We start from the raw sequence: 10,484 nt of genomic DNA, 5'->3' as shown, positions 1-10,484 counted from the left end.
TCTTGTGTGCTCTGGTCAGATATATCCTTCTCCCGAAGCTGCAGATTCAGTGCCATCCTTTCTTCTCAAATTCTTTTGTGTGTGTGTGAGAAACTAAAATTTCCTTTAAAAATGTTACATTCATGTGTAATGAGTTTATGATTTTTATTTGGAATGAATACACATTTTAAAAATAGTCATTTTAGTTTGAATATGATACGTAGACAGATAAACCCCACATAAACATAAGCTCTTTGGGGTCCTCAATATTTTTGAGAGTGGGAACTGGACTAGGAAATCGGAAACAGTTGAATGGGATCCTCCTTTTCTTTTATACCCCCCACCCCCACCCCTCAGCGGTGCAGTCTGGCTCTCAGCTTAAAGAACCCTGGATCTTGGCTCCTTTCCAGCTCTTAGCATCAGGAGTTATTCCTTATTCTCTTTCTACTGGGCTCCTGGGGACTAGGTAAGAAGGAGTCGGCTCCTGGGAGCTTTCCCTAGAAAGATGAAGCCAACAGGACATTGGCTAAAGAGCAGGGTTGGTTTTCATGTCCTTTGGTTTAATACAAGCCCAGATCTAGGTAGAAAATTCAGGTTAAATAAGGGGGGGGGCTGCCCCTGGCGAGCCGAGGCACAGGCCGGGGTGGGGAAGAAAAGGGGTGCGGGAACAACCCCACGCAGAGGACCCTGGTAAGAAGAGTGACCCTTCTCTGTTGGAACGTTCGGTTCTGAAGGGATCTTCTTAGGTGTTCCTTGACAAAGACAGTTGATGCTCTTCTACAAAATAAGTGGTCTGTGCCTAGTGAGGAACAGAATTCCTGGGAAGCGGGGCTTCTTTGAGGGAAAGAAAACCACCACTTACCAAGCAGAGAAAGAAAGTTTCAATCACTCAAGCAGCACTTAGGAAGCATTACCTAAGTGGGCTCTTTGGTTTCAAGGCACGCAAGCTGGGGACCTTACCCAAACAGCCGGCCTTGATTGGAAGGGTAGGGAGAGCTCCCTGTTCCAAAGGAAAACGCAAGAACCAACCTGAAAATGACAGAATCAGGGAGGTCCCAGAGGTGTCATCTCTTCAGGCATCCCTGTCAAGATGAATCCGCTCTAACCATGTTTTTGCTGAAGACCAAATCCCTAGAAGAGGGTCAGATTGACCAGCTTTGGCTTTTGAGCCTACTCCTTGGCAGGAGAGGGCTGGGCAATTCTGTTGGTCGTATCTAAGGGCAAAGGGATAGGTGGGAGAGTGTTGTTTTACTAAAAAGGAGATGCCATGGATAATGGGCAGATCAAATAGCAAATGAGCATTACAGGTAGGCTCTCCATCACTGGCAAACCTACTCAGAGGGATGACCTGGCATTTAGAGTCAGGACTGGAGGTGGGCTTAGCAATGTAGTACAAAGCCGACACAGTGTGCTGGAGAGCAATTGTTTTGTTATAATATTGGTCACATGCTCATTGAAGAAACTTAGAACTCATAGAACAATCTAGAAATGAGAATTTTTAAAAAGACCATCAATCATCTCACTACGCCGAGATAAGCACAGTTACATGGTGAGGATGTTTCCTTTTTTTCTGTGGATTCTTTCCTACACAATTGAGGTCACACTGCATGCATAACTTAATAGTGAAAGTTTGAGCTCTGTGTATTGATTCAACGCCTGCCAGAGGAAGATCTTTAGACTATCAGTCCAGAGAATGGGCTTGACCTGAAGCTATCACAGCTGATGAGAGAGACAGAGAGCAGCCTCTTTGGTCCCCATTGATGGCCAAGGATCTACCCGGCCCAACCTGGACAGTTGCCATGGTCCGCTGAGAGGAGGTTTCAGCAGGATTCTAGCCATGGTGGAGGGGAATTGCCACGACCTAGTGCTGTGTAAAGAAGGTTCTTAGCCACACATTACAGCCAAAGGAAAATACAGGTGCTTATGTTTCAGTGGAACTGTGATCTTAGATGAGTCCTGTGGGGTCAGCAGGCTCTGATGAATTCTGACGCTGACTTGTAGGTGGGACTAGGCCGCACTCCCCTGATTTCCACAGGAGACAAAGCGTTGGTCCATTCACTCAAAATGATGTCAAGAAAATACTTCTTGAAAAAAAAAAAGAAAATAATTCTGCCTGGACTTCATATCATGATCACACCTCTCAGAATGCCACCTAGGACCATCCCTAATTCACCGCGCCACCCCCCTAAACGTTTGGGAAGGTACATTTTCCAAGTGGCATCAAATAAGGTGCTGTGGGGTGTTGAGCTTGTTGGCTCCCTTCAGGGAGCCATCCTCACAACAAAAGCCTCAGCTGTTGTTGGAAGAGGGGGGAAGGTTCTTCATGATGAAGAACGAGATCCTGAGAAGGGTTGGGAGAACTCTAGTAGAAACACAACCACAGTCAGCTTAATAGTACATCATGTATATACAGACATGTGTACTTGAATTTCTTAACCTGTGTATTTAACCATCTAAAACGCGGAGTGTGCCTGCTTTAACCTTTGCTGGCATTTGCTAAGGGACGACATTTCCCACGAGTTCAGAAGTCTATTACTTACAGCTGGGGAAATAGAGACTGTTCTACCAGGAAGCCTTAGGGAGAGAGGAGGCCATGTTCCTACAAGGAGAGCCTACGCCTCAGAATCGGATGGAATCACTTTCGCAAGACCCCCATTTGTCTCCAATGCTCATTGGAAGAGGATTGTTCCACTTTGCCTTTTACTCATCCATATGATGGGGGGCCATCTAGTCAGCGTAAAATCTTGAAGAAAATTTGTGTTCCTGGCTAAGACACTTCATCTGCACAGAAAAAGCCCTCAGGACTGGGACACACAAAGCTGCTGGGGCCGGCTGGGCCTGCTCTCCAAGCCCTGCTCACTTTGAGTCAGCAAGGTGGGGTCATCAGCATGTCACAGGCTGCTAACCAGCCTCCCTCCAATCCTGTGGCCGCATTCTGCTACATGATAATCCAGGTTCTCTCATTGTTTGCTCAGCAAACAGATTGAATAAGTGTGATGAGAGGACAACCCTGATGCCTGCCTTTCCTGGTTCTTAACCGTGGAGTATTCCTGGTCCTAGTTTCACAACTGCCCATTCCACCCTCATTCTCTTCACTATTGTGGCAAAATTTCTCAGTGTGCCTCTTCTGCTCACCGTCTTTGTAATCCCCACTAAACATGAGTGGGTAGGGTCATGCAAATAGGGTGGAGAGGACTCTAACTCAAGGGTTAATCTATTTTGCCATTCCATTAAGGGTAAGAGTGAGTCATCTCAAGCAGGATGAGAAATCCATATCATTAAGAAAGTAGGAAAAAAAAAAAAGAAAGAAAGCAGGGCCACCAAGAATACGGTGACCAGACATCCGCTTTTGGCAGGACAGTCCCGGTTTTTAACAATTTTTCCCGCATCCCACAGTGTTTTAAAAAAGTCCCGATTTTGGGAAAGAATGCACGACAAGCTAGGGTAGACGGTTTTCGGCTACCATGTGGCTATTTCACCAGGATATGAGTTTTATCAAGGGTGTCCCGCTTTATCAATGTTAAACTCTGGTCACCTTAACCAAGGAGCATGTGTGAAGTGGCCGTGGCACCAGAAGTCACAGTGCAGAGACCACGAGACAGAGCAGAGGAGTCACCCTGAGACTGTGAGGTGGAGAGACAGGCTGCCCAGTCCATGGAAAAGCGGAAGGCTATGAAGTCAGAGGCCAAGGGGTCACATGGCTGAGAGGCTAAGGACCAGAGAGAGAGCGAGCTGTGGCTGAGAGGAGGCACTGCCGTGGACAAATAACTGTTTCCTTTATGTTTTCTGATCCTGACGTGTAGTAACTTGTTAACGTCCCCAACTAAGTCCACATAATCATGAGTATTCTCTCTGAGTTCTGTGTGGCCATTACAACAGATGACAAAACCCCAGCAGAGAAGTGGAGCATCTTGGGAGAAACAGTGTCAGAATAGGATAAAGGCAGCTGGAGGGTGAAGACATGGCGGATTTCTGCCTCAGAGGGATCATCTCGGACAGATGTGGAATTGGAGTCCCCTCCTCCCCGTGAAGGCAGGGTGGTCAGACATGGCCCCCATGCCATTTCCTCAGCTAGTTTCTGTTTCATTCACTCAATCACTCAACAAATAAACGTTAAGCACTGTCTGTGTGCCAAGCATTGTGTTAGACATCTAACGATAAGCAAACATGCACAAGGTCCTTGCTACCATGGAGCTTCCACGCTAGCGGGGGTGGGAGTGGGGTAGCACTGCAAGTGCTCTTCCAAGCGATTCAAAGGGGCGGGGAAAGGCCAAATAGCACTATGAAAACAAGGTGCACAGAGTCGGGGAGTATTTAGTCTGGGAGCAGGGAAGACTTTCCAGAGGAAGAGATGCTTAAAAAGAAGACATAAAGATTGAGTTAGCACTAACTAGGCCAGAGATATGTGGTGAGAAATTGGGTTTTTAGCTGATAGACTAGGGTGGGTTTGGTCTTGAATGAAGTGAGAGGGCTAAGACTTCACGGAAGTGATTGTGGCTGGGGTGTAATAAATTCCACCTACAATGACATGACATGAGACTAAAGATGTAGGCAGGTGCCCCATTCTTTTGTTTTTATACGAATTTTGGTCTTGTTCTCAGAAAACTGAGATGGTTTGGAAGGGTTTAAGTAAGGAAATGGTATGAGGGATGACAGACCTGTGCTTGAATATCTCTTTGGGTGCCCGGAGAAGACTGGTTGGATGGAGCCTGAGCAGCTGTGTAGGAAAAGCCATGCCATTGGACCCGTCTTCCTCTACATCCCTGTGGCCACCCTTGACTTCCACTGCTTCTTCCCTCCAGAAGACGACGCTTCCACTGTTGTCACCCTTACGTTGACCGTTCAATGTGGGACACTCTTAGAATGAACTTTTTGTTTTTCATACAATGATCTTTCAACGTGGCTATCTGACTTAGCTTCCCACTGCTCTTCAAGAAAGGAAAAGAGTGCTTCTTAAATTATACTAAAAGAAGTTCAACCTCCTTAGTCTGATCCATAAGTCCTTGCGAATGTGTCCTTTGTCTCCCTCATGCGTGTCAGATCTAACCACGCCCCCTCAAGTAAAGGCTTAAAGGGGATTTGAGAGCAGCATCGCAGTTTGAGAGCAAAGAACTAGAGGGGTGGCAGTCCCATGAGCTCAGGGTGAAGCTGAGTTTAAGGCTCAGCATACTGCGCCCACTGAGAACACTGACAAAAGTTGGGGTTTCAATCACGTGTCTTCAAGCAGTTGTTACAACATTCAATCAGCAGTTATACAACATACACAACATACTATTTTTACCAATGACCAATCGTTGGGAAGAAGTGGAATTGGGGTGAGGTATCTAAAAGCTTGAAACAAGACCAGAGGTGTCATTGCTGTAAGGTTGTGATGGGGGACAAAGACCCTGACCAAGGAGAGGTTGGAGCTTAAGAGCAAGACCTCTGCCAAAAATTAGTGAGCCTAGGAATCGAGTCCATGCAGTACGTTTGGGTTTTGAAGCCTCCAATGTTCAGTGAGCCTGGAGGGCCAAAGACAAAGATGGGCATGAGGATGGCTTGTTAGGAAAATCGGAGGATGGTTCTTTATAGTCTATCTGCCTCGAGCCTGAAGGAGTTCTAGAAGATGAGAGAAAGACTCGAGTCTTAAAGACACTCAGACCAGGGGCAGAGCCATGAGGGCATAGAGGCAGGCACCCCTTCCATGGCCCATATAAAGATCAACAAACCCACAGACATGGCCAGGACTGGTCCTGAGAGCATGCATAAGACATAAGCATTAAAAGTTAGCACCTTGAGCCCCAAAGAGATGTGCTGCCTTGGAGAGACCAACTTAAAGGTAAATACGATCTCAACATGAGTGTGGCTCTGGGAGGAGCTGCGCAGCTACAGGAAGGGCTCTGGGGACCATGACTGTTTACTGCTCTCATGGTAACCTGAGGACTATGACATACATACAGGGCGGTGAGGTCATAGAACACCAGCTTTAAAAGAAATAAGTCAGGAGCCCTTCATTTAATTTTAAAAGAAACTTCTGAGAAGAGCTTAGAACAATTTTTTTCTCCTGAGTGCCATTTTCCCAGGGTACTCACCGAACACTCGGGTGTGACTGTAATGGCTGCACTGAGCTGTCTCTTGGACAGTGTTAGAAGGGACATTAAGAAGGTGGACAGAGAACTGAGGCAATTGAGGTGCATCGACGAAATTAGCTCTCGATGCCTGTGCGACTTGTACATGCACCCGTATTGCTGTTGCGACTTGCACCCATATCCGTACTGCATGTGCTATTCAAAGCGATCACGTTCGTGTGGCCTGTGCGATGTCTATCCGTGTTGCCTGTGTGATTACAAGCTGTACTGTCTTCGACCATCTCTCAGAAGTTTGGAGAGGAAAGCCATTAGAGCCATAGAGGATGAAAAGAGAGAACTCGCCAAGTAACTGAACTTCCTTTTCGATCTTTATAGTTTGTATGTTAGCCTTGTAAGTTGGGATAAGGGGGGATGTTGGCAATCAATACTTGAACAAGACGGAAAGGGGTTCAGCATAATGACTCTGGTGACTTAGGACAGATTTAAGGAAAGAAGTGTAAATGGGTCCGTGATGGGAACTGTAGGATTCTCAAAAGACACTGTAATGATGTCGATTGGCAAGGTTGTGGGTGGTTTATAACAGGAATGCCAGCATGATAAATAATGTGGCTTTAATGAGGGAAAGAAACAGGAGGTGTCATTAAAAAGCGATTGGAAGCAGCAAACTAAACATTTTTCCTGGTTATGAGTAAAGTGAATTGAGTAGATTTGGCCTTACAGAAATGACTCCAGGAAAAGTAATAATAATTGATCAAGTCCTTAATGTTTGCCAGAGGCACTAAAAGCAGGGGAGAAAATTGAACAATAGAGGCATTTCCTAGGCTTTGTAGGAAAACCTTTCTCCCTTCCCCCGACTCCAGACAAAGCCTTCAAGCTCATTTGGAGTTGAGTCTATTCTATGGACAGACTCATTCAATTCCAGTAAAGGCCACACGGCTACAGAACTGGGAGGAGCAACTTTCGGAGTAGACTTGAAAAGGTTTTCACTAAACTAAGTAATTTAAAAGCCATTTAGCATTTTTTTTTTGTTTTGTTTTGTTTGGGTTGCATTTTCTTTTTGCCTGGACAAAGTCTTTCTCTTGTGTTTACGCATGCCATTACTATCACTGTTGGGAGAAAAGATGGTTGAAAGCCCTGTCCCTTGGTTGGACAAACTATGGTACAAGCAAGCTTTGGGATGATCTGTAAGTCTAAAAGGGATTGACAAACTTTTTTACATATAGGTGTATTAAGTGAAAAAAGCAAAGTGCAAACCTATGTGTTTGATATGGTAATATTTTTACAGGAGGGCATATTTAGATGATGGGCAGATGGATAGATACATAGACAGACAGGTGGACAGGTAAGGATATTTCCTTGACAACTGCCAAACAGTGACAGGGATATTCATTGCCAAGGGTAAGAATGCAATGAATTGTCCAGCTCACCAGCCGCCAAAGGTAAAGAATAGGTCCCTTTCAAAAGTGTATGGCGACGCATTCACCTGCAAATTCATCTACACCAGTGGTTCTCACCTTCCCAATGCTGCGACACTTTCATACAGCTCCTCATGTGGTGGTACCCCCCAACCAGAACATTACTTTCGTTGCTACTTCATCACTGTCATTTTGCTACGGTTATGAATCGGGCAACCCCTGTGAAAGGGTTATTCAACCCCTAAAGGGGTGGAGAACCACAGGTTGAGAACTGCTGGTCTTTGAACCAATTACATTTTTTTTTCTTTTTTAACATTTTATTAGGGGCTCATACAACTGTTATCCCAATCCATACGCACATCAATTGTGTAAAGCGCATTTGTACATCGTTTCTCAAAACATTTTCTCTCCATTTAAACCCCCGACATTAGGTCCTCATTTTTCTCCTCCCTCCCCGGAACCAATTACATTTGTACTCCTTAAGAATATCAAGTTACAATGAGTACAAGAGAAGAAAATGTTCTAGAATCGACCGTGGTTAGGATTCTACAGCTCTTCTTGATATGATGGAACTATTGAATTGTATGAAATGTGGATTGTGTGCCAATAATACTGCTAAAGAAAAAAACAAAAGTATCAAGTTATAGAATTCGCTCACACTGTGAAGCAGAGATTCTTTGTTATAGAGGTTCTTTTTTTTAAGAACTGCTCCAAATAGAATGCTTGCTTGTGAGCAGGCCCAACTGCTTTTGAATATTGAAGACTCTTTTTTTTTTTTTAAATTAGAAGATTTTTTTTTTTTTGGTGAAAAGATACCCTACACCCATCAAGCATTCTTCACATAACACTGTTCATTGACAATGATTACCTGCTTTACCTGGTATCACGATTCTCCCTGTCGCTGCCCCTATTGCTTAAGCACTACTAACTTACGGTGCTTTAAAATTCTCATCTGTGTCTCAGAGCTACTGTTGGCCAGTTCATCTCCTATAGATAATTCTTTTAAAGAGTGCAATGCCCAAGGTAAGCATTTTTGATTGAGCTAAATTATTGCTTAGTTGAAAGACGATTTCATGGGAAAGTTTGAGTTCAAGGTTTAAAAGTTATTTCCAGATTTGAGGTCTCTTGGAGTGTCAGTGTGTCCAGTAAGTCTGCTTTCCAACAATAAGCTGAAGTTCTGTTCTGCATGTTTTACTCCTTTTGATCATGAACCAGCTACTGGGTTCTTGATCAAAATGCTCAGTAATGGCAGCTGGGTACCATCCATTTCTTTTGTCTCATGGCAGAGGAGATGGTAGTTTGTGGAGGTATGGGGTACTCTTGATCCAAGATCCTTCCAGCTTTTGTCTCTTGGCTATGAGCCTCTTCCCAGATTCTCCTGGGGAAGTTACCGTGCCTCCTTTGCCCTCTGGGCTCTCTCCTCCATCTCCAGAAGGTCCTTTCTTGGGATGCAATAGACACACTTTCACGTTTCATTCTCACCAGTATGTGTAGACAATAGTAATGCTTTCTTTATAGTCTGTCATCCTTTTGCTCTCAGGCTTCAATGATTTTTCCTTCCTCTGTGCCTGGAGCAGTACGGGAAACGGTGATGTCTGTACAGTGATCCCCAGAGCTCTCAGGGATGATTCTGAGCCAGGGGCGGATTACCCATCTTTATGGAGGTGATGAACCCCATAGGAGACTGTCCACTACGGATTCGTGAGTAAGCAGAAACAGGGCCGGGTTTTACTTGGATGACTGTGTAGACTGTCCCTGTCAGGGATTGTAAATTAGATCAGAGGCTTTGATTCTGTAGGAAGGTGCTGTGGAGTTGGGGAGAGACAGACAGACGAGAGCCACACCTAGAAGCAGAGTCTTTGGTGCGGAGGGAAAAGTGAGCCGGCTCACTGCCGACCAGGAGGTGAGCTCAAGCAAGCCTGTGCCAAGCTTGTGGACGGGCGGTCCTGCCCTCCTCGGAGTCCACTGCAGAAAAGAGCCCAGGCTTGGTCTCTGGTAGCTCCTCAGAGACGCTCCTCTGCCCAGTCTCATTGCCTTGTGATAGATACCCTCTCATCATGTACCTCTGACACCTTGATATTTCACTATTGATGAAGGCTTAGGGTCACCTACAAGCCCTATTCTATTCAAGTTTACTGAATAGGGATGGAAATATTGAACCCTGATCCCAGGCCCCCCCCACCAAATTCCCAACGCTAATCTTTTTCATCCGAAGTCTCTCTTACCCTCCCTTATCTCTAAGTCAGCTCTCGGTTCCATAACTAACCAGACCCTGACATATCATGTTGATTCAAATGTTTTCAAAGTAGTCTTTGAGGAGGAACTTTGAGGTTAGAAAGCAGGTTCAACTGGACTTTCGCTGCTTCAAAGAATGGCGGCCATGCAGTGGTTCAGCACTGGGCTGCTGACCTCAAGGTAGGTAGTTCGAAACCACTAGTGGCTCTGTGGAGACCAAAAACCCCGGGCTCTCTGCTCATGTCAAAAATTACCAGCTCAGCAATCTACAGGGACAGTTCTACCCTGTCCTCTAGGACCACTGCGAGTCGGCATCACCTTGATGACAGTGAGTGAGTGAGCGGTTCGACTGCGCGAGAAACACGAGGCTTTCTAGTCCCATAAGAACAATGGACCGACAGTTCTGGGGGTGGGGGAGCGGGGGTCATGGGAGATGGGGAGGTGGGGGTAAGGAAGTGGGTGTTAACAAACCCAGGGAAAAGGGAACACCAAGTGATCCAAAATCGATGGTGTGGAGGGTGTAGGAGTCCTGGTAGGACTTGATCAAGGGCAATGTAACCGAGAGGAATTACTGAAACCCAAATGAAAGCTGAGCATGATAGTGGGACAAGAGGAAAGTAGGAAATAGAGGAAGGAACTAGGAGGCAAAGGGCATTTATAGAGGTCTAAATACAGGCATGTACATGTGTAAATATACTTATATGATGATGGGGAAATAGATCTATGGGTATATATTTATAGGCTTAATACTACCCAAGTACTCCCTCAATGCAAGAACACTTTGTTC

The 10,484-nt window shown here is 45.4% G+C and overlaps 1 protein-coding gene across 1 annotated transcript in view; it reads left to right on the top strand.

Annotated features, from left to right (window-relative positions):
- Nucleotides 1-6,008: 6,008 nt before the first annotated feature.
- ODF1 (outer dense fiber of sperm tails 1) overlaps nucleotides 6,009-10,484 on the top strand; it is an 18,189-nt gene continuing 13,713 nt past the window's right edge. The window contains exon 1 of the mRNA XM_004697451.2: nucleotides 6,009-6,392. Coding sequence (XP_004697508.1) covers nucleotides 6,073-6,392 — 320 coding nt within the window. The 5' untranslated portion in view covers nucleotides 6,009-6,072. The remainder of the gene's footprint in view (nucleotides 6,393-10,484) is intronic.

The sequence above is a fragment of the Echinops telfairi genome, unplaced genomic scaffold, assembly GCF_000313985.2.
Source record: "Echinops telfairi isolate 266 unplaced genomic scaffold, ASM31398v2 ScPeMD7_1;HRSCAF=3_0, whole genome shotgun sequence".
In the NCBI taxonomy this organism is placed as follows: domain Eukaryota; kingdom Metazoa; phylum Chordata; class Mammalia; order Afrosoricida; family Tenrecidae; genus Echinops; species Echinops telfairi.
Note: the sequence above shows the minus strand (reverse complement) of the source record. Positions and strands in the feature narration are given on the sequence as shown.